The 27385-nt window shown below is 41.8% G+C and overlaps 1 protein-coding gene across 2 annotated transcripts in view; it reads left to right on the top strand.

Moving 5' to 3' along the window:
• trim44 (tripartite motif containing 44) overlaps positions 1-23663 on the top strand; it is a 79720-nt gene extending 56057 nt beyond the window's left edge. For both annotated transcript variants that reach the window (XM_080736671.1, XM_080736670.1), the window contains exon 6: positions 21336-23663. In XM_080736671.1, the coding sequence (XP_080592797.1) occupies positions 21336-21420 (85 nt within the window). In that variant the 3' untranslated portion in view covers positions 21421-23663. The remainder of the gene's footprint in view (positions 1-21335) is intronic.
• The last annotated feature ends 3722 nt before the right edge of the window (positions 23664-27385 follow it).

The following is a 27385-nucleotide window of genomic DNA, read 5'->3' as shown; positions in this document are numbered from 1 at the left end:
AATTCTTCACACGGTCACACCTACTGCAATCCAAACAAGCATGTGCGTTTATTCTGATTGGGTGAACATGAGCGTGGTGTTTTATTCCACACCGCTGAATTTCAGTTTACACTCTTTGCGTGCAAGTGGTGGACCAGTCCTCCAGATAATGAATGCGTAAATTACACGCAGTGCATGTGACCTTTTTGGAGGAGTGGTGTAGTGATGTGCATTTTTTAACGTAATGGCATGCACAACATGCATGAGCCTGAATCGGGGGTCGCTTAAGGCTGTAAATCTGAGTGATGAAACAGATTTATCCTCACCCGTTCCATTTTGCTGTGATAAATATGATGCCGTGCACGCAAAAGGTCATGTTGAGAAACGTCTGGACCTTCTCTCCTTGAAGCATTTACTCTTTGGTGTTGTTTACCATGTGCTCACTTCCAGCATGAACTGATTCACACGGTTTCTGGGGCAGATGACCCTTTGTAAAAGTTCAATGTGATGCTTTAAAGGACTGCTGTAGTAGCTATCGTTCAAAGTGAAAGACGATTGTTGTATAATGGAGCTCTTAGGCCTGTGTAGACACTGATTAGGCCAAAACAGCCAACTAAATTAGGAGTGTGTATCACAATAATAGCCTCTCTCTCTATAGCATTACAGGGCAACAAATCTGGCAACTCTGTTTCATTCCTAATTTGTAGTTTGGCGTCTTGCTGATGAATATTTCGCAAAGGCAGAATTGCTCAAAAGGCAAAACAAGTGTTTGTTTTGTTAAACTCTTTATTAGGGCTGGGTCTGTAATCTGTATCGAAATTTTGCTACCGTGGTTTTCGTCTTCCCATTACCGACGGTAATGCTGTAATTACCGCATTAATTATCTATTAATTAGGGTTCGGCGATAAGCCAAAATATTCCTATCGTTTGCCCAAAATTCCTATAAGCCCCAGTTACAGTATACTTCCCCGTACAGCGCAGCAGGTCTCGCTTCGAAAGTAGCAGATCTACAAGCTCGCGATCTGTGCAGTGTCGGGTTACTATAGTAACGTGACTGTTGCTTCTCAGACACTGTACGTTGTGAACAAACAGATGAGACGGGTAGTGATTGTGTACTGTGATTCTGTGAACTCACGTCTCAAATCGCATTGATTGAGTGGTGATATTAACATATTGTAGAGAAGTTTTAGTTACCAGACCTGACAGAAAAGGTTGTAAGGTTGTTCCTGCGGCACTAGCCTGCAAATGCAGTCAGCGACAGACAGTGGTGGAAAAAGTACTCTTAATGTTTTACTTGAGTGAAAGTAGCAATACCACAACATAAAAATACTCTGTTGAAGTAAAATGCATCGCGACGTGACCCGTTGAGCTTCTAGATCGGCCATGTAGTGGAGTAGAAGTAAAAGTATTGACAATTGGAAATACTCCAGTAAAGTAAAAGTAGGCTAACTAAAAACTACTTGAGTAAATACTTAGTTACATTAAACCACTGGTTAGCCTACTTGGAGAAACTAGCATCTAGCACTGGTTTAATTTTTGTTTTCGTTTATAGTCCTCGCTGCTGCTCCTGTACGAGGTTCCAGTGCTGAGGATTTCTGTGTCCGTCCGTGTGATGGCCCCTGCTGGCTACAAACACGTGGTACCCAGAGCAGAGCGGCATGGAGCGGCAGGCGGCCCTCTCTCCTCCGTCGTTTTAAAACTTGCTCGCTCTCAATAAAAAATAGCCCCGCTCCGCTCGCATGCTCTGTAGCCTTTATATATTTTTGGGGGGGATTTTTTAATATATATTTTTTTACCGCGGTAAAGACCCTGACACCAAGGTATGCTGCGGTATATCGCGGTACGGCGGTTACCGTGCCCACCCCTACTCTTTATCAGAGCAAACCTTTCTTTTTCTTTTACCTTATTCCCTTTATTTTTTAAGTTAACTACCAAGCGAGTTTGGAAAATAAACAAAAGATATCAAAAGCAAACCGAAGGAGAGAGTTAAGGAAGCAGCACATTGGCCTTGACCGCTGCAATGGTCCCCTGGCTCACTGAATGTTTTGCGCACATTGACCCTTCTAGGCCCTAGCCTAAAGAGTGATTCATTATTCTTAATTGAAAACAGCCCATATACAAGCACACAACACGTTGCATGGACTCTTTCGCTCTCACTACCCAACCCACTCCTTTCTATCTACCCATCTAATTTGGAATTGACTCTTTTATTCCACTTTGCAATCCGCTGATCTCAACTGTCTAATCTTAAAGGAGTACTGTCACCTAAAGGGGTACTGTCACTTTGAAAAGTCATCTTAAAATATGAGTTAATATTTTTATGATGTAATTGTGGGAATGTGCAATTATAAGCCAATCAAATTAATTGACTGTACTTAGATTACTTACTGTACTGGTCAGCTGTTGTTGGGGGGCTAGGGGCAGATTACACTGTGACATGAGTTTCAGACTATTTCAGACCGTTTTCAGAGAGACCACGTGACCTACTGTATCATACTATTATACTTTCAGGGCGTGTCAGCCTTATACTCTGGCAACGGATTGCTTTGATGGATAGCATTTACCCGCATGCATGAAAGCAAACACGGCACGTTGTTTCATGGTAGGTCACACAACCTTTGTTAACTATTCTAGCTCTGTCTTAATAGGTTAGAGTCACGCGAATCTCCAAAGGTTTGGCAAAAGAAAATGTGAACATGCTGTATAAGCTCTATATAACTAGGAAGTCACGTTGAGATTGAAAACCTCTTTTAAAAGTGAGACCTAGTCAAGACGGGGCCAAAACAGTATAATGGAAACAATGTGCATTTCCATCAACTACTGTTATGTGATTAATCTGAAGAGGGCGCAACAAGATTATGTAATCAAAAGAGTGCCAGCCAAACACAAACAGTTATTGGAGAGTATGCATTTGCGGTCTATCCATCAAACGTTGCTTGGAAGAGTGGTCATAACAGCACTCCATCACATATACATTACTGTATAGAGATGAGGAATGAAGGCTTATGGCTGATTTATACTTGGTTGCAGCATGACGCTTTATTTTCTGCTATTTTCTATGTGAGACACAGGCAAGCAACATGAATAAATTGAACATAACTACTCAAACTGTCTGAAAATGGATCAAAAATTTCACTATTTGACTGAGCTGCCTTCTAGCAGCAATGGGCCTTGATGGGAACCCATGTTTCATCTACTTCTGTCTTCAGAAAAATCCCAATAGTTCACACTGGGCCAGGCCTATTTGAGTTTTGTTTTCAAACTAATATCTCTGTCCCCAGTCCCCACTTGAGTCCCATTTCTCTTCTTTAGCAAATAAAAGAGAGCCCGAGGTGTTGTTGAGCTTTGATGTTATTATAATGCATGAAGACCTCTTAAAGTTTGCTAAATTCGGGGCTAGCAACCTGCTGTGGGGCTTAAACAAAGTGCTGTAGTAGAGTGTACAGACGTTTGTATGCAGCACCATGTTTGTATCCTGAAGCCCAAAGGTGGCCTCTCTTGCCATTATGTTTTTCCTACAGCAGTTTTGGGCTGTGTGTTGTAAACACTAGTAGTCACTCACTCATAGACGACACGTTTGTGCCCTCTAGCAACAGCAGCGTTCTCAAAGTTACTCAGCAACCACCACACCAGCCACAATAGAGGGTATGCACGTCCACTGGGACCTGCCCCCCTAATCTAGACTGAGTGGCAAAGCATTGAGCAGCACGGAGCATTGGAGTTTGGAAGTGCTAGTTGCAAATCACTCAATGGCCCTGCATACCACCTGTTTCTAATTTGCACATAATGCAGGAGGCAGCAGGATGTTGTGAACATCTGACACTTGGAAAAATAAAAACCTGCACAGAATGTCTTGACAGAAAGTAGCTCATAACATGCCTTTGGTGGATTCTTATGAAACAAAAACTTTGCATATAGAAAGAGGAAAATTCAAGCTTTCAGTACAGCCGCAATGTTGGTGAGTTAACTTTGTTTAATACAATCAGATAAGACTTTCTGTTTGGATGTATGGGCTGTCAATGGCAGAAATTAGTTTTTTGCCACTCAGTAGGCGTTCCCACATAACTTCCAGCAACAGTGATGTCACGCGCATACCCTCTACAGTCAGCCAACTGACCACAGAATATGTATTTAATTAAAACAAAGTTTTGTATACATTAACTTTTGTTTTAAAAGTATAAAACTATCCTTACATTAAGACGCATTCTGCCGAGACTTTCGCATTGTGACATTGGGGCGACGGCAGGAAGCGTCTTACAGCTTTGTCATACACTACCACTGCAGGCTCGACCAAATCTCATCTAGTTGCTCAACACATGCACCAATGAAAAATATAAGACTACGCAGGAGTTCTCATATCGCTTACCGACTCTGGCGGTAACTTTTCACAATGTAATAGTCCGTTGTTTTAGATAAAAATGCTTTTTACCGAGTCTATGTCCGAGTGCCTTTTCTCTCCGCTCTGTTTTTCCTGCATTTCTTCTTTGAAAACAATGTTGTTGCAGCTGCGCAACAGCGCCCCTTTGGTGGCCAGGAGGTACTATTGCTCATTTGAATTGAGCACCAAATTCAAATGAGCAAAGGGGCGCTGTTGCGCAGCTGCAACAACATTGTTTTCAAAGAAGAAATGCAGGAAAAACCTCGAAAAACAGAGCGGAGAGAAAAGGCACTCGGACATAGACTCGGTAAAAAGCATTTTTATTGAAAACAACAGACTATTACATTGTGAAAAGTTACCGCCAGAGTCGGTAAGGGATATGAGAACTCCTGCGTAGTCTTATATTTTTCATTGGTGTATGTGTCGAGCAACTTTCGGCAGAAAGCGTCTTAATGTAAGGCTAGTAACAACTGACGGCCCGGGGCCACTTGCAGCCCCCACCTTCACTTTATGCGGCCCGCTGGCTAATATTGGAATACTGATATAGTATTGATTTCAGCTGTTACAATTCCAACCATGCAAACATGACTCGCTTTAATTACTTCAGTCTATATAGTAGCTTAATGACTTAGCAGCACTAGTCTTTTTTTGTCCAATATATTTGTATTTACAGTTGTGCTCAAAATTATTCAACCCCCTCTGACAAATGTGTTCATTAGTGTAGCCACTGTTCTTTTGACTTAGAACTTGTGAACTACTGTATGCTCAAAACTGTACTTTTTGGAACATTCAGTGTCTTTGCAATTGTTTTATATCCTTTTAATTTTTTGTACAAAGCAATTAATCTCTTCTCTGAACTTTTCTTTTTTTAATATATAGTCCCAGAGGGTTTTTAGCCAATTATCTTTTTACCCCTTTTTTGCCCCAATTTAGTTGTTATACCAATTGATTCCTCCCCACACACATTTCTGTGTTGTCACTGCTGTTGTATCCTACTGACCCACCTGCCAGTGAGGAGCCCCCACCAGGAGGACGGATTTAAATTTAAAAAAAATAGAAAAAATAGCAGATCTGTAAGCTCAAAACGTGTCGCACGTTTTGAGCTTGTAGATCTGCTATTTTTGCTATTTTTGACTGTATAATGCATTGTGCTTATACATTGGCCCTCTGGAGTGAATGTGGAAATATAGTGGCCCTCTCCATCATCAAAGTTGCCCACCCCTGGGATAAGACATTAATTTTGATCTAATTTTAAGAATTTTAAATGCACTTGACAACTCTGTTTTCTTTTTCCCCATCTTTGTTGGACAAGGGCTATACAATTAAAATTCAAAATGATAGCGACCTGGAAACCGAATGGTTGTACATTTTGTCCCAGTTTATATTTTTATCTGTTAGTCTTAGCAAATTATATCGCAGTCATACTGTAATACTCAATTGCAATTACATTTTAGTCTTTAGGCATAAAATGTTGTTTATTACTTGCCTTTAGTAAGTTTTGAAACCAAGTATGTAATGAATGAAAGCCTCACCAGATAGCCTATATCACAACTAATCCACCAAGGCAGTATGTAACATTAATGTACAATCAATACATCCAAAATATTAGGCTACAGCAAAAGAAAGCACCAGTGTTTTGGAAATGTAGCAGTGGATCCCATACTTGTCCTCCTGTCCCCTCATGTCTAATGTCCGGAATATCCCTTTATTCTCGTTGTTTTGCTCATTTTTCGGTATCCATTGTTAATAATATCTCCATTATGACCGCAAACATGCTCTGAAAGTCTAAACAATAAATGTATACATTTTGTCTTTTAGGTAGAGAATTAAGATAGGCATATTCTGTGTCTCTTCTTTGTTAATTCTGTTTGTGTTTGTCCTCTAGGCTGGATAATGTTCTCTTTGGCTCAAAAAAAAGAAGAAAAAAGACACTCCTACCCTCATTCCGATACAGCCACATCTCAGATCCTAGTTGGCAGGGATGTTGCAGAGCAGAGTTTCTACATATCACAGTGGGGGTGGAGGGCCTGTCAATAAAAGATGTGTGCAGGGACCATTTCCAAATTACACATTTCTAGAGTGGCTGTCAGATGAAAGGAAATTGGGGGGAGGGGGGATCCACTGAGAGGAAGAGAGGCCTGGCCGATTGAGAGGGAGCTAGATCAGGGGTTTTCAAATTGGGTGACGGGGCACCCTGGGGTGCCGTGACGGCAGTCCAGGGGTGCCAGCGAGATAATTTGATAATATTTGGAATTTATTTGGACACCTATTTAGTATCATTTTAAACTTGAAGTACAAAGTTATTTTCAGTCAGTTCTAACCAAAATGGCTATTATCTCAACATTTTCCTCGCAACATAATCACTAAAATATCGTCACTGTCGGGCAGAAACCTCGTATCTCCAAGTTTCAAATGTGTACGTCTTTTGGTAAAGCAAAGCCCTGCTTCATCATACAAGACTGTCGCACAAAACTAGTGAAAACAGACGATCTACAAGCACACAACGCCTCGCGGTGCAAGGCGTTGTGTGCTTGTAGACCTGCTGTTTTCACTAGTTTAGTACATTTTAGAGATGATAAATACAAAACGAACGGTTTTGGACATAGAAGGTTTCCACCCGACAACAACGATATGCTATAAATATAAGGTCCTGGGAGTGAAAATTATAATGTAGGGGTGCCTCGGATTTAAAAAAAATATTTATGGGGTTTCCTGAGACAAAAAAAAGTTTGGGAACCCCTGAGCTAGATGACAATGTAAGACCTTGCTGGACAATATGCATTTAGATCCAGCAGAACGTTAGTCAGCTTTGTCTAATTACCCATCATACCATACAGTACATTCTGTTTTTTGAGCGGTGGTCACACCGTCTCCATAGCGTGGCCGTGTGTGTATCCGTGTATGTATGTATGTATGTATGTATGTGTGTCTGTATGTAGCCTCTGGTGTAGCCTCAGTACCCCTGGGTGACCAGAGAGGTGCTGTTGAGTCTAGCCTGCCCTGAGCATCAACTGCAATAGCAGTGGTGGCGCACACACACACACACACACACACACACACACACACACACACACACACACACACACACACACCACCGCTCACTTCAAACTTGGGTTTGATTTTTCTATGATGGATCATCATCTAGTCTCTACCTTCTCTCTCTCTCTCTCTCTCTCTCTCTCTCTCTCTCTCTCTCTCTCTGTCACTATGTCTCTTGCTTCCCATCCCCTCTCCATCAGTGCTCTCTCTTCTCTCCCTCCTTCTCGCTTGTCCTCTTATCACTCTCGGTCTTCTCCCTTCTCAACGCTGTTTGTGGTGTTAAATCATCCCCAAAAAGTGACATGTTTTACTTCATTAGGTAGCGGCAGAGTGCTCCACTTCGCTGAGGAACAAGGACGAGAGTCTATCCTCTCTGGGTCTATCAATAACCATTAGGGACCAGCTCTCATTAGTTCAAACCCCAAAGGACCTCCAGGGCTTGAGTAATGGGGATCTGGCAGCGCATGTGATGGACTAATGGCTCTTTTCGACTGCGAGGGGTAACCCAGAACCTTCCATAACTTTTCCAGAATCTGTGAATTTCTGTGACTTTTTTTGTTAGTTGCACCCACTACCACTGATGTGAAGATGTCACGGTTCATTGCCATTGACGTCTAAAGATGTCATTTCAGGGTTTAGAGAGTGCTCTTCGCCAACGTATGAGTGGTGCCAGGTTGCTAGGAGACGGATACAACCGGAAATGATCCCAACATTTTTCTCTCCTTTCCGTGTCAATGTTCAGATTTAGAAAAATATAGTTTTCTCGGATTCTTTTCCCAAATCACCGTTTTTGGTCAAAACAATCTTTTCTACGGACCCTAACTAAGGAACTATCATCGCGGATATGTGTCTTTTGTTTACATCCTGGCCACATGGTTCCTGTTGTTGGTGAAAATGAGATAAAAACACCTGAAAAACCCTGGCAGAGGTAGATTATTACCGGTCAGTGGATGTGTTAACATTATATATTAACTAAACATAACATAACCCTGATTCTCTGAATTATCAGTGAGGTGTTAGCACGTTAAGCTATTAGCTAAGCAACTCCGGCAGACAAATGATAGGTGTGCTCTTCTTCTGTTGAGAAGAGGTGAGTGAATGGCGGGCAGCGCTCCTTCAGGCCTGTATTTTGAGCGGAGGCGTGCCACCCCCCGATGGGCACCGCCTTCTTGACCAGCCAATCATATTGCCTGAAGTAGTGAAAGACTGCTTCTGTGTTACTGCCAGGGGGCGCCAAACCCATAGCGAGACACCAAATATGAACTCATGCAGTGATGTTAATAGTCCCGCGGCCTGCAGCCTTCCTCAGGACACATATTTCTAATCCAGGACGCATTAAGCCAATCATCACAGCGTCCATCGGACACATACAACTTTATCCTGCAGCTACAAACATGTGAGAGTCCCACAAGGGAACATTCGCTCTGCGTTAGCCTCTTGCTAAGCTACTTTCTCCAACGGTCAACTCTGAGGCTCAATCATAAAAAGTCCAGTTTTCAAAGCGGAGAATCTAATTATCTGTGATTTACAACCGCCGTTCTAATTGCGTCTCTGTCTATGAACGTTCTCTAGTATTACGTCGCTCTCCCAAGTTCCCTGGGAGAACTTGGGAGAGTGTGTGTGTGTGTGTGTGTGTGTGTGTGTGCGTGTGCGTGCGTGCATGCTCGGCTAGCACCAGTGTTGGAAAAAGTACTCAAATGTTGGAAACAACAAATCCAGAATTACGTTTCATAAGTTAACACAGCATGGTTTACATGGTTCTTGTAGTGGACAGTGGTGTAAAAAGTGTTCACATTTTCTACTTAAGTAAAAGTATCAATACTGCATTGTAGATGTACTCCGTTACAAGTACAAGTCCTGAATTAAAAATTTACTTCAGTAAAAGTACAAAAGTATTGGCATCAAAATGTACTTAAAGTACTAAAAGTAAAAGTATAACATGTTTGAAAATATTAGATCTACAAGCTAAGGTATAAAATAGGGCTAAAGTGGTTTATGTATGTTTTACATATTATAATTTATATCAGCAAAGTAACTAGTAACTATAGTTTTCAAATAAATGTAGTGGAGTAAAAATACAACATTTGGATCCCAGATGTAGTGGAGTAGAGGTAAAAGTATTGGAATTTTGAAATACTCAAGTAAAGTACAAATACCTCAAAACTGTAAGTACAGTACTTAAGTAAAAGTACTTTGTTACTTTACACCACTGGTAGTGGAAGAGAGCCACTTGTCCAGTACATGACAAACCTCCTTGTGTGCAACTGCTGATTGTAAATCAGCAGTCCAGTGGACGATCGTCGCTAGAGCTCTGTACACAGGAGTTAAGCCTCTCAATTAATTAAGACTCCTTTACCTCTGCCCCCATCCTCCTCAGCCCCATTCAACGTGTCATGATTATTCTCATGGTAACGAGGCCGGATGGAGCCGGAGAGCCAGCAGCGTGATGGGATGAGTGTTTCCGTGCGATGATGACTCCTGAGCCCAGAGGGTTCTCTCTGCCAAGAGCAGGGAATTCAAACTTAATCAGGGCAAGGACCCCTCCCTCCTCAAAGAGCTGAGAGACAGACAGACAGAGAGAAAGAAAGAGAGAAAAAAGGAAGTAAGAGAATCATAATCTAGGCGATGTAATGCCCTTGCTCCCTCCTGGTTCTTCCGAAAAGAGCCAAAAGTTTTAGTTTTCTTCCTTGAGCGATAGGCTCATTTCAGGGCTATTGGAGAAACTTTCTCTTTTAACCAGAAGGAAGACATTAGTAAGATTAGCTTCGTTCTACTTTCTTAATCCCTTCCAACTCCGTGTCTGTCCCTTCTCTCTTTACATATCTATTCTTTTTTTATATATAAATATATATATATATATATGCACACTTATGCGCGCACACACACACAAGCTCACAAACGCCCCACACCGAGGCACATGTCGATGCATCACCCCAGAGCCCAGCTAATATCGTTCACTGATCCCAGACAGGGAGCTCTGCAGTGGGGGCTTTTTCAGTCCAGGTTGGCCCCCTGTCCACAGGCCACGGTCACTGCCAAGGGAAGGAAGCTATGATTGGTCCTGATCAATAATACATTGACTGCATTAAAGCCTATGAATAAGTCATGGCTGGTAAGAATTAGGAAAGTCCTCAGAAACACACTAAAACCCACACACACAGACGTTCACTTACACACGGCTCATCTATTTAGGCCACAGAAGATGTCGACAGACAGAAATGGAGGATCGAGGAGGGGTTTTAACTTGTAATGAATATTTCCCCCTCTTGCTGACATTTTGTTGCATGTTGAAGCTCTCTCTCTCTCTCTCTTTCCCACAAGTAACGTCCCTTTCCCTACGGGTGCAATAAATAACTTATTACATCCATGTGTCCTAGGGCTTAGAGAAGACCATCTGAATATAAATAGTTCATTTGTCTCCACGGGGGCTGCTGTGCTCACGTTATGGCATATAAATATATTTGTAATTACTTTTCTTTTCTTTTTTATACTAACATAAGCGTTTTGCTTGACTGCAGATGAGAGCTGAAATTGCTATCCAACGTTTTACCTCAAACACTCGTGCTATGTATGTCTGACATAACAGACATAAGGGGGCCATGATGAGCGGATGCATACACTGCTCAACAGAGACGTTCTCCTGTGCCCAGAGACAAAATTAATGATTGAAAGCGGTGGTGGATAAAGTACTCACATTTTTTACTTGAGTAAAAGTATCAATACTGCAATGTAGAGATACTCTGTTACAAGTAAAAGTCCAGAATTCAAAATGTACTAGAGTAAAAGTACGAAAGTATTGGCAGGAAAATGTACTAAAAGTACCAAAAGTAAAAGTATAAAATGTTTGAAAATAGCCGATCTACAAGCTCACAACGCGTCGCGATGTGACGCGTTGTGAGCTTGTAGATTGGATATTTTCAAATAGTCTAGGTATGGCCAAAGTGGGTTCATGTATGTTTTATAATATAATCATTTATATCTGCAAAGTAACTAGTAACTTAAGTTTAATTGCAAATAATTGTAGTGGAGTAAAGGTACAATGTTTGGATCCGAAATGTAGTGGAGTAGAAGTAAAAGTATTAAAAATTGGAAATACTCAAGTAAAGTACAAATACGACAGAATTGTACATTACCTAAGACTTAGGTAATGTACAATTCTGTCGTATTTGTAAAGTACATTTACTTAGGTCCTAAGTAAATGTACTTACTGTAGTTACTTTACACCACTGATTGAAAGAAATAGTCTGCACATAAAATTACATGATGCCAAGTGCCAACATTGACAAGATGTTGAATAGGAACGCTACCTTTGACTTATTAATCTCCTGGTTGCTTGAGGCATTGGACACATTAAGACTCAGTGAAATGGCTATTTTGGGCATTTTATTTAGAATTTTCAGTCTTAAACGCAAGCCTGTGTTTCTGAACCAATCAGAAGGGACCAGCCCTTCAGGCGATGGAACGTAAAATCTGAGTCATGTGATGCCTAATGTTTTGTTTGTAGCCATCATTAGCAAGGCAGAGATACACGACCAGGCTGCTACAACCTATAATGTTTACAGATACATATTCTATTGTGCTCATTAAGTTTACAATGATTAATACATAGTTTGGACGTCATCTTGAATGACATTCAAAACGGAATAGCTCTGTAATTAAAATCAGCTGTGTTTGGAGGAATGTGCAGCAATGGGAATCAAACAGGTGAATGTAATCAAGGTTCATTTATATTCAAAAGGTCTGTATGTCATCATGCAGCACGTTTCTGTTCACAGGAAATAATTAAGAATGGGCTATTTAGAGACTTTTGATATGAATATACACGAAAATTGTTTATTTTCTATTTATTTTGGCATCTAGTGTTAGGAATGCCCATATGATTACTACAGATAAGCTCTAAAAGTGTGAAAAATGTATTTTTAATTTCACTAGGTTTAAAGGGATCCCTGGCTAATATAACAAATATGCCTTAATACATTATAATTGTCCTCTATAACTACAATGTAAAATTAACACCTTAAATATTGTATTTCTTCTAGAAATAGCTAATCTTTCACTCAATAGGGGAAATGCCCGTCGCAAGTTGATGATGTCATAAAACCATGTGGCATGCATGTGCAATAAAAAACGCACGCACGCACGCACGCACACACACACACACACACACACACACAAATTTGAAATATTGATTTGATGCTCATATTAACCATATAAAGTATTACGTTGTTTTTATTTTCACATGCATGCCATCGATTCCATAGGGATAGATCACACATGGTTTTATGACATCATCAACTTGCGACGGGCATTTCCCCTATTGAGTGAAAGATTGGCTATTTCGAGAAGAAATAAAATATTTAAGGTGTTTTTAATTTTACACTGTAGTTATAGAGGACAATTATAAGCATATTTGTCGTATTAGCCAGGGATCCCTTTAACTGATTTCTAATGGGGTAATGCAGAGGTTTTCAACCTTGAGGGGGGTTCCATGTGGTCCTCAGCTAAATGATGGAGATCTTTAACTCTTCAGAGCTTAAAATGAAACCAAATGGACCCGTAAAAGAGTTAAATTATTGTTTAACTTTATTGTTTTATTTAGAAGAATTGTTACTTAAAGTGTTTTCCTGTTATCTCTCCTATGTTACCAACCAACATCAATACAGCATGGAATTCAAAATCTTATCCAACGTTAACAATGTATTCACTAAATAAAGGTTTTGGGTCTGAGAGGCTAAAAGCCCATTCCCACTGGGCCAGATAACAGATAAAAGAATCTCTTTCTCCAGATATTTTTCCATTCAAGTGGATGGTAGATACAGATAAAGAAAATATCTATCACAGATATTCTATTTATCTGTTATCTGGCCCAGTGGGAATGGGCCTTAAACCTTATCAAACGGTGGTCTGTGGCTCAAATGCTGAATAAATAACGGACCTTGATATGAAAAGGTTTGAAAACCACTGGTGTAATGGAGCCGCAACGCGTCCACATCATCGCTATATCAGGCTCCATGTGTACGTGTGTACCGTAATATGTATTTGCATGTTCATTTGATGAGCTGTCCTGTTTTGTTGCGAGGTGTTGCGCGACGACGATGATGTGCTCCTCGGGGAGGCGCATGACGGGAGAGGAAGCGGCGCTTTGTTCCTGCCATCAGACGCGTGTCGGGGAGGAATGCTCCAGGAACTGTGCAGTCAGAGAGATGCTGTAGCCTGTTAATTAATGTGTTAGCCTTGCTGCCAAGGACCGAACTGCATAGAACCTCTGATGAGGAAGAAAGAGTCTGACGGGGGAAGAGGAAAGAACGTCAGGGATGAGGAAGGGGCTGGAAAGATGGATCCATGTGTCTGTCATCATCACCGAAGCAGGAATAGATGGAAGCGTAGATACTAGATATGTACTATGTGTCTTTAGTCGCTGAACTTTGCAACGTATTATGCAACGTATTATGCAGGCAGGGGCGTCACAAGGGGGGGGGGGGGGGGGGTAGGACTGAGTTACTAGGGCCCAAGGTGGAGGGGCCTGAATTATTTGATACTTTGGCTATTGAAAAATAGCAGATATACAAGCTCACCGCGAGCTCGTAGATCTAATCGGCTACTTTTGAAAAGTTGTGAAAATGTGTGCAAATCTTTGAATTGTAACTCATATGGCCAAATACTGTACATATCATTTTGGGGGTCCTTCACATGAAAGTGTTTGAGCACCACTGACAGAAAAAGGTTTTTCAAAAAACCTTAGAAGGATTTGAAATCCTTGCACAAATTTTCAAGATTTTTCAAAAATAGCAGATCTACAAGCTCGCAGCGCGGCACTCGGTGCCGCGCTGTGAGCTTGTATTTTTCCATAGTTAAAGCACAAAATAATGCGTTCCCAGTCTAAATGGGTTAAACCCCCCTCCTCCCCCTTCGAAGAACATTCACGGGGGGCCCACAGTGAATCCTTGTACCCAGGACCCAGAATTTGGTGCGACGCCCCTGTATGCAGGTTTGGGTTTGCTGTGGAGGATGGAGGTGGATCCATGCCTCTGCTTTTGATATCCCCCCTCTAGTCATACATTTTCATTGCCGTTGCGGATATGTTTTATCCCAGCTTCTGAGTCAGAGTGAATTAAATGCATGCTTTTCCTTTCATTGAAAATGCAGGATAAAGGAATAGTTCACCCCCCAAAATGACTTTTTCTTTCTCCCTATGGATTACTCACCCCATCCAGACTTGAATTCATGGGTATTTTTGAGCGGTGGTCACACCGTCTCCTATACGTGGCCGTGTGTGTGGGTCTCCGGCCGTCCGTGTATGTAGCCTCAAGCCTGCAGTACCTTTTCTGACCACACATGTTAAGGGAGGGGCGCTGTTGTTCTCACTCACACACACACACACACACACACACACACACACACACACACACACACACACACACACACAGGGGGGAAGGGTGGGTCAGCATGTGTGGTCAGGGTTAGGGCTAAGTATTATTATTATTATTTTATTTTCTGACCACACATGTTAAGGGAACTGCAATACACACACACACACACACACACACACACACACACACACACACACACACACACACACACAGGCACCCCCCCCCTCCCCACGACCACCGCTCAGTTCACACGGGTGTGATTTTTTAGTTTTTGTCTCATTCCTAATAAGCCAATAATTTGAGGAGACTCTTTGTGTCTCCATAGGGAACAAAGGAGACTCTTTGTGTCTCCATAGGGAACCATTGCTGGTCATCAAATTATTGACTTAGGAATGGATCAAAAAACAAAAACATCCATGAATTCAATGGGTTGAGTAATCGATAGGAAAAAAAGTATTTTTTTGGGTGAACTATCCCTTTAACCACATGAACCCTGGCATTATTATTATATATTTTTTTACTGAGCTTGTAGATCAGCTATTTTCAGTATTTGTTGTTAAAAGAAGTACCGGTATAGAGTTTAAGATGTCTGTTTTTGAGTGTGTTTTTACAAACCGAACCCTGTGTACGCAGAACCCCAGAAAGCAACTCTTAGCGAACATCAACACGTTTATGTGCAATTTAATGGTCATTACCTTGATTGACAATTAGATTGGCCATGTTGCAAAGGTTGTAACTTATAATAAGCACTTAGACGATAGAATGCTCAAGTCTAATGGAACATGTCACATTTAAACGTTAAATGGTAGATTGTATCATTATAGCATTGGCACTGTTCATATAGTTGGCAAGCGTAATGGCTGTTTCAGACAACAATAGTACCTTAAGTGAAAACCATCCAATTGCTATCAATCTTGGCACTGCCAGACAAACATTAGCCTTTATTTTATTTTAATGGAGAGCAACAGAGGCATCCCAAACAGCTATATTTGTAATCGTCTGGATCCCATAGCATTGCTATTATATATTATAATGTTGTCTAGATATGGACTAGTTTGTAAATAATATTTGTCAAGGTGTACAGGCCTGGTGAATGGAGGGCAGCAGAACAATAAGGAAAAGACACAAATTCTGGAGCAGATGCTGTTGAAAGGGATTCATTAACCATTTAAGCCCTAAATCTACAAGCTCACACCACATCATATCATGGTGTGTTGTGAGCTTTTAGCCTCTTTGTTTAGAAAATATCAGGGATAGTTTCTATTGATTACTCACCCCACGGAGACTTGATTTCATGGATATTGATTAGTTGTTGTGGCATTCCTAATCCTAAGGAAATAATTTGATGACCAGAAGTTGTTCCCTATGGAGTCACAAAGAGTCTCCTCAAATTATTAAAAAAAATATATATATATCCATGAATTCAAGTCTCCAATGTGGTCAGGTGCAATTCTGGGAAATTGCAAGTGTGGTTGCCATGACGCGAGTCACACTTGCAAATTAATTCCATCCTTGTCCCTTTTATGCCCATATATGGAGATCCCTGATGCCCTCAATTTTAAGCCCATATCTTGGAATGCCCATATATGGACATATTGTGTCAGTTTCATGTGGTCTATGATGTCTGACATCCATACTTGGGAAAAGTTTTTGCATTTTCCCATTCAAGTCATTGGAGACTATATGACATCTCTTAGCAAAATGCAATGCAATTAAGCCGGTAGATTTGACTTATTTCCCAAGTGCATGCCATTAAAACTGTGGGAGGAGTAGCTCTGCAAAATAACGTTTATCCGGAAAGATGGAAGAAAGTCAGACAAGTACTACCAAAACCACACTAACTATCCCTTTAATGACATGCTCAAAATAGTGATTTGAGGGGCTAATGTGGTTAACACACAAAAGAGGGTTATAACTAGGCTCATGAGTAGGACGTCATCCAGGCAGGCATGTAGTCAACAAAAAGACAAACAGCTGGAGAACAATGTACACGTGATGAAATGAATGAAGACCATCTGACTGGCATTTATTCACGTTCCGCTGATTACAGAACTAGTTGCAGGTGGGTAATTGGGAACAGCTGCAAGTTGGTAATTGGGAGTGGAACGCACACAAGGAACTGTAAAGATAATGGGAAGTAATGATGACTACAAAGAAGACCTACAAACTAAAACCTTGCTACAACCATAAAAAACATAGAACGTAACTAGACAAGAACATTTTATACAAAATAAAAGAGAGACAACAGGCCAAGACAAATGGGAGACTATGTAAGGAAGGAACAATATATGGATCATGACATTATGTGTTGCTGCAGTACACATTACTTTGGTGTCTTGAGGATATCTCTGTTACCTGTGGCATTCTGTGATGTTAGCTGGATTTGTTCCTCTGTACAGTATACATACACACGGAGATAGAAAGGAACGCCCATAAACTTCACATCCGGTTTTAGCCTGGGGGGAAAACAAACAGCTCTTCCCCCTAGAGTTAATACAGTGTACATAGTACACTATCGTTTGAATCACGTTCAGAGCGATTTTTTGGACGATCATCATCTGGAACGCAATCGTTCACTCTCCCTCATAAAGTTGACTTATCTATACTATAATTTTGCGAATGTCTGAGTGAGTGAGTGAGTGAGTGAGTGAGTGAGTGAGTGAGTGAGTGTCTGTCTGTCTGTCTGTCTGTCTGTCTGTCTGTCTGAAACAGCGTTTCTCCTCAGTGGCTGGAGCAATTGATCTTAAATCGCATCACCATTAGCATATGAACACACCTAACATAACTGTGAAGCCCGTTTGTCACTTTCACAAATCATATACTGTATATTAGCATTTTTATGGTGTATCTACTATCTATTCTGCATCTAGCATGAGGCACATCTATTCTGCATCTAGCATGAGGCAACATGTTTAACCAGCTCTCTCTGTGTGTGTGTGTGTGTGTGTGTGTGTGTGTGTGTGTGTGTGTGTGTGTGTGTGTGTGTGTGTGTGTGTGTGTGTGTGTGTGTGTGTGTGTGTGTGTGTGTGTGTGTGTGTGTGTGTGTGTGTGTGTGTGCAGGCAGGCGGGTGTGTGCGCAGGCGGGTGGGCGGGTGGGCGGGCGGGCTGGGGGGGGGGGGGGGGGAGCCATTAAACGAAACGGGTATTTCTTACATTGATGCTCCTACATATTATCATGCAAGCACCAGTTAAAGTTACTTTCCATCCCTCATATACTGTATGCACAGTGCACATCCCATAACCCACACACTGCACATCATTTTGGAGCTCATATCTTTGAACGGGTAAGGGCTAGTTAAGATAATGAGACTATTATGAATGGCTAACGCTAGCTGCCGGCTACCTCGCCACCTCGGATAGCCTACTCCTATCCTGTCTCCTCAAAACCTCTTAAAACCTCTGGAATAAAACGAGACCCAACTTTGCTCTTTACATTGACCGCTTATACAGTCTACACCAAATATATTTTTGCCAATCTACAAGCTCGCGACGCGCAGTAGCGCTTTCGAGGCCGGACGTGACCAGACGTTGTGTGGCCAATATATTTCCCACAGGCACGGACGCCACGGAACCAGTGGCGTAGACAGAATCGAACCGGCGACTGGGCCTGAGCCCAACTGGGTGGGCCTGGGTAAAAAAATCCATGTTTTTCGGGTCGGATCGGGTCTTCTGGTGCGATTTGGGTCGGGTTTGCATGATTAAATAATCAATTCATGCGTGGCGTCCACTAGTGATGCGCGGGTCATTCCAGCCGTGCAAAAACAGAATGGCATATTAGAGAAGAAGCCGGTAACATGACGGCATGAGATGCTTATTTTAATTGACAACACTCCTGTTAGTATAAGACTATACACACGGAGCACAACGCTAATGTATCACAGAGAGATATTGCAGACTGGCCCAGTAGCCTAGTCACTGGTGCAAGACAAAATAAACAACTATGAAGAGAAAAGACCGAAATGTTTAATTGCACCGTCAACTTTTTATCAGAGCTCTGACGCTTCTCCCTCTCCCACAACAAAAACAGCCAAGCCAGCAGAACGTAATTAACCAGTCTCACTCACCTATTGCTGCTTTCAAACGCTGTGTATTGTTTTAAGTCCCAGGAGCATGGTTTCATATCATGAATATGAACTTTAGATTAGTCAAAAAGCTTGTCTCAGTATAATCCACGTGAATCCTGTATACATTGTGCAGGCTGCAACAACTCTTGACAAGTAGCCCAACACGCTTAAGGATTTCCTGTAACGGTGGATTTTAAAATAAGACCCTGCCACAATATGATGATATAAGCATTAGCAATTGGTTTTATTTTGATGTCTACTTACAGGAGTAAATGGACTAAATTAGAATTACATGACACACTAGTCTAGACATGCTTGGCTGCGAGCAGGGAAAGACGCTTGTTGCACATTATATATTATACTGTATATCACTAGCGTCCACATGATGATGTTATGTTATTTTAGTTGTTGTAAGGATGCGACTATCATCAAAATGACTTAATATGCTATAAAAAATATAATATATGTAATAAAATAAAATAAATAAAAAAATATATATAATTCTTTTTTTATTATTATTTTTTTTTTGGGTGGGCACAAAAACGAAATGGGTGGGCCTAGGCCTAGTCAGGCCCACCCATGGCTACGCCACTGCACGGAACAGTGCTTGCGCGTGTGCATGCTAGAACTCCCCATAGATTTGAGTGACGACGCGCCATATAGCCTACAGTTTCTAATGAAATGGCTGTATTTGCATAACAAGATTACCAGGTTTGCCAGTAAAGTGTTCTGCAGCGCATCCCACCTAGATTCACAAGCCCAAGTACCCTATTCATATGGATACTACTTTAACACCTACAGTAGCATGTATGTGCATGTGTGTGCGTCCAGTCCTCATACATGGATCCATATGTAGGCTGTTTGAGATTCGTTCAAAGCAAACTTGTTTCTCTACTGCAGCACTGTATTTTCTGAATTAAATCAAACTAGAAAATAAAATATTAAGTTACAATGCAAATGTAATTAAGACTAGAAAACGTTGTTTTTGTTTTTCCACCATTAGATCTGCTGAGATCCGTTCTTTCTAAATTGCCTCTAGAGGCGCGCGCGTGCACGTGACGTCAATAAATGACCGTCCGCCCTGAAAATAAAATCCCAAAGCACCGCTGGCGACGTGTTTAAACTTGTAGATTGTTGACTTATGTTCCCCCTGGCATAGAATATAGAAGCTAGGGTACAAGTGGTTTATAATCAGAGTCAGATTATCCTTATATCTTTATTGCAAAAATCTAGAATGTATACAATCTCACACCAGTATACAGTTGATTGTAACTGCTTCTTTAAAAGTCAATATGAGTGACTGACTGTGGATTCATCCAGTAGTTCAGTTCTCACTGATGTTTTACTTTCCATCAAGCCTTGTAATACAATATAACGCTGTCAGCTCCGAACCAGAAAATCACTCCGGGTACAAGCCCAATTACATTTTCACTCGTTTGACGATTCATTCCCCATGGAACTGCATTGTGTTATCGCATCACAGAACAGGAAACGGGACCTACAGTACTTCTCCTTCCCGTTTGGAAACAACGGTCAATGTTATAGTCATACAGATATACGCCCAGAAAGAGTGTAAGAACTCTGTGTTAAACTGACACTCAGGATTTCGCAGTAGAAGTTCTTAACATTATTTATGTTCCTACTGCAGTTCCCAAGAGGTGTGCTGAGGCACAATGATGTGCAGTGAGACAAGTCCAGGTGTGCCTTCGGGATTTAGTGACAACCACCATCATTATTGCAATCCTACTATAGATATGCTAAATACCTGTCTGTATCGACTTCTGGCCGATATGCCAATATACTGTATAGGAATATGGAGATCCGGTTGATTGGCTATTTCCACAATGAATACAGACGTGTCTTGATATTTCGACTTGCCTGTTGGTGTGCATCGGCTACAACATGTCTGCGAACCATTCCCTATTGTACATTTGCTTTAGATGCAGAACATTTAGAGACCAGTCAGAGAACAGAGGGACATTTTCCTACAGTACTTTGTAATTACTGTGGTAGAACTGGAGTGAAAGCGTAGGAAAGAAGGGGAGTGAATTGACAGAACTTCTAGAAGAGAAAGTGAGACTGTCTTTCACAGTCTCGGCTCTCTTGGGGAGGAGCCGTGCTCTGTCACCCTTACACGGTTGTCCAATTAGAGCTGTGATTAGTGTAAACTGTCCCCTGTGAAATGAAATCCATCAGACTGGCTCAGATCGCTACCGACGGGTCCCCGCAATGTCTGCAATCACTTTATCTCTGTCACTGCCGTGCTAATATAAAACCAACAGAATGGATGATTTCTGCTTAAGGCACGCGTTGATTGAAACTGATTACATTTTGCAAGTGTTGATTGCATTTTGCAAGTGTTGATTATACTACGCTGTATGTGTGTCGAGGTGCGTGTGCGTGACTGTGGGTTTATAGTGAAAGATTGAAAGAATCCTACAGAGAGAGAATGATTACTGGGAGAAATTATTTTCATATGGACTCCTCCATTTTTTTTAATTTCAGACTGCCGCTGCCGAGACCGGATCCTGTGGGCCGCCGGGATTACGAAGACAATGAGCCAGGACCGTCGATGGGCTACGCCCCCTGACACCCCCAGACCATCGCTGACCACAGCCACCTGTCCTCAGTGGCTGCCTTCCCCACCCTAGATTAAAACACATTCAGAACGGGTACACGTTATTGTGTATCATTATTTTATGCTTTAACTATTGAAAAATAGCAGATATACAAGCTCACAGCGCGGCACCGAGTGCCGCGCTGCGAGCTTGTAGATCTGCTATTTTGAAAATAATTTTGACCCGATTCTATAAGTGTCTTTTGAGTCCTTCTAAGATTTTTTGAAAAACCCTATGTTTCGATGTCAGCAATCTGGCAAATCGTCAAACAAAAGGTCCTTTTCACTTAACTGGAGCTCAGTTAATCTGTTCTTGAGAGACTACTGTGTCAGTGGTTCTCAAACCTTTTCATGTGAAGGACCCCCAAAATGATATGTATCTGGCCACGGACCCCCATCTCAAAATATTTAGTTCCAGGGACCACCCAGAAGCAAAATTTGAGTTACAAACGTTTGCTTTGAAAATACATACAGTTTATTCAAAGATTTGCATATCTAGCTTGTATATCTGCTATTTTTCACTGGTTAAAGCATTCAGGCCTAAATTGGTTAACAGCAAAATTCTCTCTCAACCTCTCTGTGTCTGTCTTGAACCTCTCTGTGTCTGTCTTGTGTGTGTGTGTGTGTGTGTGTGTGTGTGTGTGTGTGTGTGTGTGTGTGTGTGTGTGTGTGTGTGTGTGTGTGTGTGTGTGTGTGTGTGTGTGTGTGTGTGTGTGTGTGTGTGTGTGTCTGTCTCTCTGTCTCTCTCTCTCTCTCCCCCCTCCCACACACCTCCTCTCCCTCCCCTCCTCACATCTGCGGGGGAGAGAGAGCTGACCTTGACGAAGACTTCTGTGACAAATATGGATGGCTGCGTCTCTCCTCTTACGCTCTCAAACTTTTTAATTGCGCACTAGCTCCCTAACTTTTATCTTTTTTTCTCTCTCTCTCTCTCTAATTGAAACGCGAGTTCTGCGCAGGGAATTACCATCAGGCTCAATTTATCCACAGCCAGTCAGAATCAGGCTTCCTGGCGGAACAACAGGGAACGCCACATGGTACGGTATGAATATGACAAAAGGCCTTCACGTTCGCTTAGTCACACGGACATTTCGTTTTTTTGATAAACATCCCTAGCGCGGAGGAAGAGAGAGATATTTTTCGTCTGTCAGGATGCCTTAGCTTGATTGTAAAAAAAAAAGGGAAATTTAAGTCTATCTAACTTTCTCTTGATATTTCCTCCTTACATCCTCTCTTTTTGTTGTACAGCTTAATTTTCTCCCCACCCATTCTGTGTGTGTGTGTGTGTGTGTGTGTGTGTGTGTGTGTGTGTGTGTGTGTGTGTGTGTGTGTGTGTGTGTGTGTGTGTGTGTGTGTGTGTGTGTGTGTGTGTGTGTGTGTGCGCGCGCGCGTACGCGCTTGTCAAATCCATCATCATTGATCGGTGAGCATATGGTGTGTCCATACTAGGTGAAAATCGAACTGTAATTTGACTTGTGCAAAACAACGGCACTCCAGCAATGTCAGCAATCTGTGTAATGTATAGAAACTTTCTACATTGACGTAGGCAGGCTTGACCTTCAGTCATGGCACGTTGCCGCAGGCTTTTTATTTTCCTGTACCTCCATACTAGTGCCTTTTTGAATGCAATTTATTGAGTTAATTCCTAGCTACACATGAAAAGCGCATGTTCAGCACTGTTGCAGCACACTTGAGTTGGCACTGAGGGTCGTGTACACTAGGGGTGCAACAGTTATTTGTACTAATCGATTTAGCGATTATAAAAAACATATTTTTTTATAAAGTCGATTTTTGGAGGGGAAATTGAAATGTCTTTTTGTTCAAAGATTTAGGCTACATTCGCTGTTTTGGCGCGACACCTTCATGTGACAAAGTATTTAAAAAATAGGGCTTAAGTGATTAATCAGACTAATCGATTTAGTCAATATCAAACATTAGTAGTCATTATTTTGCGTCAGTTTGTTGATAAAAAAGGTAATCACTCGAATAATAAGAACATAATTGGCAGTTGCAGCCCTAGTCTACACCGACGAGGGGAATGTTGATTCTGGTTTATTTGAAATAATCCAGTGAATAACTCATGTCTCTACTGTTTGCTTCTGTGACAGATGTGAGTCGAGAGGACTGTCTTAAGTTTCCTTCGTTTTTTATTTTATTCTTCTCTATATTTGTCTTAAATCAACAAATAAAGAGACTGCCCTATGTTGTGATTGCCATCAATGTAGTGATCTTTTGCAGTAACAGAGGGTCTGCGTAATTCTAAATAAATGTTTGTCAAACCAACAGAAGTGCCGGCAGACTATCGATCATCTAGGAAATGATTATGATGAAAACCTGGCTTGTATGTGACAGGAGACGGAGACGAGGTAGGGGTAGTGAGGAAGGGAGAAGATTTTCACTTTACTTTCATCAAGACGTTAACACGCTTGGTCTTGCTTCACCTGCAGTCAGGAATGTTGGGGTGATTTAAGTTCTGTCTAATAATTAGACGTCCGTTCATTCTATAAATTAGACTCTAATTTAGCCTATAGAATGGCTGGTAAGACTGTATATTAAGGTTGGGTATATAATGCGTTATAACCACATTTATAATGCATTATAATGCACTTATAAGGCACTCTGACTCTTGTTTGAATGTTTATAATTATGGATAACTTATAACAAGGTTTATGAAGTATTATAACTTATAATAATTTATAGGTTCTAGTCATAATGCATTAAAAAATCAGTGGAACAGCACATTTAACTGTTTTCTTAAAGGCCGTGTCTGTAATGCATTATAATTACATTTATTATGCACCATAATGCATCTATCTATAAATGCGACAAATCTCTGTGAGTATGTATGTATGTATGTATGTATGTGCCCCGCGCATCTCGAGAACCGTTCGTCCCACCGGCTTCAGATTCGGCACGCGCGTTCCCCGCCGCGGCGCGGAGTGCAGTGCCGGGCCTCGACCCGACCCGACGCGTGGTTTTCCCGAAGCGGCGCGAAACGTTCGGAATCTCCTTATGCGGGGCTGATTGTTGACATCAGGCTGCTCCGGAGGAAATCGGCGCAAGGGCTGACTCATTGTGACATCACTTCATAAAAGGCTCTGACATCACGTACGCCACATGAGTCAACAAAAAATCTCTGTGAATGTATGTGTGTATGTATGTATGTAATCCGCGTATCTCGAGAACCGTTCTTCCCACCGGCACGCGCGTTCTCCAGATATGGGCATAAAATGAATGCCCGTATGCGGAGCTGATGTCTGACATCAGAGTTTTCCGCAACCGGTACTGTGTGTGCAGAGATCTCCATATATGGGCATAAGAGGACAAAGGCAAACAGATGGTCAAAACGGGTCCTATGACAACAGGTATATTGGGGTTTGCATTAAAGGGTGGGGCATTCATGGGGTCCGCTCAAAAAAATAAAAAGAAAATAAAAGAGACAAAGACAAACATAAGACAAGCAAATATGGGCATAAAATGAATGCCTGTATGCGGAGCTGATGTCTGACAGAGTTTTCCGCTACCGGTACTGTGTGTGCAGAGATCTCCATATATGGGCATAAGGGGACAAAGGCAAACAGATGGTCAAAACGGGTCCTGTGACAACAGGTATTGGGGTTTGCATTAAAGGGTGGGGCATTCATGGGGTCCGCTCAAAAAAAGAAAAAGAAAATAAAAGAGACAAAGACAAACATAAGACAAGCAACAAAGCGTGGGACTGGGAGGATGACTTGAATGATGAAGATTTAAGCAGGCTGCGTATTCTCATTAAAGAAGAATATGGGCATAAAATGGACGCAGATAAACAGATCTTCATATATGGGCATAAAATGGACGCAGGATCACAAAGATCTCCATATACGGGCATAAAGGGACACAGACAGACAGATACAGAGATCTCCATATATGGGCATAAAATGGACACAAATAGACAGATATCTCCACATATGGGCATATATGGGCATAAAATGGACCCAGAACTATATCTGCAGTGTCCTCCATATATGGACATAAAATGGACGCCGACAGACAGACAGATACAGATATCTCCATATATGGGCATAAATGGACACAGGCAAACAGATGGTCAAAACGGGTCCTATGACAACAGGTATAATGGGGCTTGCATTAAAGGGCGAGGCATTCATTCCCTATTTACATCGTTCCCGAGTTGGCCAGGTCGCCGACTAGACGAAGGGCGGCCCAGCTTCTAGTTATAAATAATGCACTTAAAATGCTTCATATAGTAGTTGTCTTACAAAAACACATTTATATCTAGGATAACTAGGTTAAGTTAGTTATAACCTTGTAATGAGTGTAATAAATGCAATTATAATGCATTATAGACCCAGGTTTAAGTAATCTCTAACAGGCCCATGACGAGCCAGAGCCCACTTTTATCACATCACAGAAACAAAACACTTTGGCTCACAACACCCCCTCCATTCTCCACCCTCACACGTCTTATTTGTTCCATCAATTCTTCCATCTCGTTCCCATCCCATCATCACGGCACGCAGCGCCCACATGGGCTTTCACACCTGCTTTCAACCTTAGCTGAAATGTTCCATCAGACCGTGAACGCTGTCTCAGCAATACTGCCTTCTCGGCGCTGTGATATTGACTGATCGGGGAAACTCATTTAGCCAGTGGCCATGGTTGTGTGTGTGTGTGTGTGTGTGTGTGTGTGTGTGTGTGTGTGTGTGTGTGTGTGTGTGTGTGTGTGTGTGTGTGTGTGTGTGCGTGTGCGTGTGTGTGTGAGATAAGCATTCTCTGTCCAGTTTCTCTTCATATAAATAACTGCACTTAATGATTTACTGGAAGAGCCATCGATCCCCATCACTAAGGTAGCGCAGACTGTCAGCTGACAACCGATGCTTTCATTTATTTGTGTGTATGTGTGTGTGTGTGCGTGCGTGCGTGCGTGCTTGAATGCGTGCGTGCGTGAAGAGACAAAGGGAAGAGAGGAATAATTGAAATGCATGGAAACATGTAATCCAAGGAAACAAAGGTCTCTTTGAAGAAACAACTACCACGTTTCACAGTATGCTTGCACGTATATGCCCACCCACACACAACATAATACACACAAACAAGCCCTCAGGACGCACATCAAAAAAGCTATGTGGTGGTCAGTTCTAATATATAAATCCAATTTATTTCCTACTTCCAGGATGTCAATAAACAGACTCATGACAAGGCTTGTCATAGTGGGAATGTAGGTGGCGGACCCCCATCCAGTGCTGTGAAATCACAGTCACCAACTGTCTTTTAAAATCGCTGCGGAGAGAGAAACGGGCTCTATTAAATACAGCAATCAAAGCCGCAGTGCCACTAGAAAACATGTCACGTAACTAATTCAATCCCACAACTCGCGAAGCAATTAATTCCTGTCAATACAAATGCACATATTGGCTCTTGTGCCCATCAGGCAACGGAGGCCTTATGGCTCTGTTTGTGCTCGCTTGTGTGCATGCGTTCGACGTGTGTGCATGTGCTGTTGGCAAACAAGCACAGTGAATTAAGTGGAACCTGAGAGAGCAGGTGTAATCGTGTGTGTTGGGGGCGGAAAAAAAGGGAACCTTGTGGTCTCACCGACTAAATGAGATCAGACAAGCTTTGCGTCGCCACTTCCTCCCAGACAACAGATGTATTGCCTATGGTTTATTATTTCTCTGATCGCCAGGGAAACAAGTATAGAAGCAGCGCAGATGACAGGATAATGACCGGGCGTTTGAAACAGGACTGCCTTTTGACAGAGTGAAACCCTCCCACTCTTGCTATGCCTTGACTGCTCCCCTAAATTAAAATTGGTTTAGCTGCATGCATGCACTAGGGATGGGACGATATGAAAATGTCATATCACGATTATTGTGACAAAAGAAATTGCGATTTACAATATCGCGATAATCCTTTAGGCTGGGGCGGAACATTTGCC

The sequence above is a fragment of the Nannobrachium achirus genome (genome assembly GCF_963921795.1).
Source record: "Nannobrachium achirus genome assembly, chromosome: 11".
Classification (NCBI taxonomy): Eukaryota; Metazoa; Chordata; class Actinopteri; order Myctophiformes; family Myctophidae; genus Nannobrachium; species Nannobrachium achirus.
The sequence above is the reverse complement of the archived record's forward strand: the minus strand, read 5'-3'. Positions and strand labels throughout refer to the sequence as shown.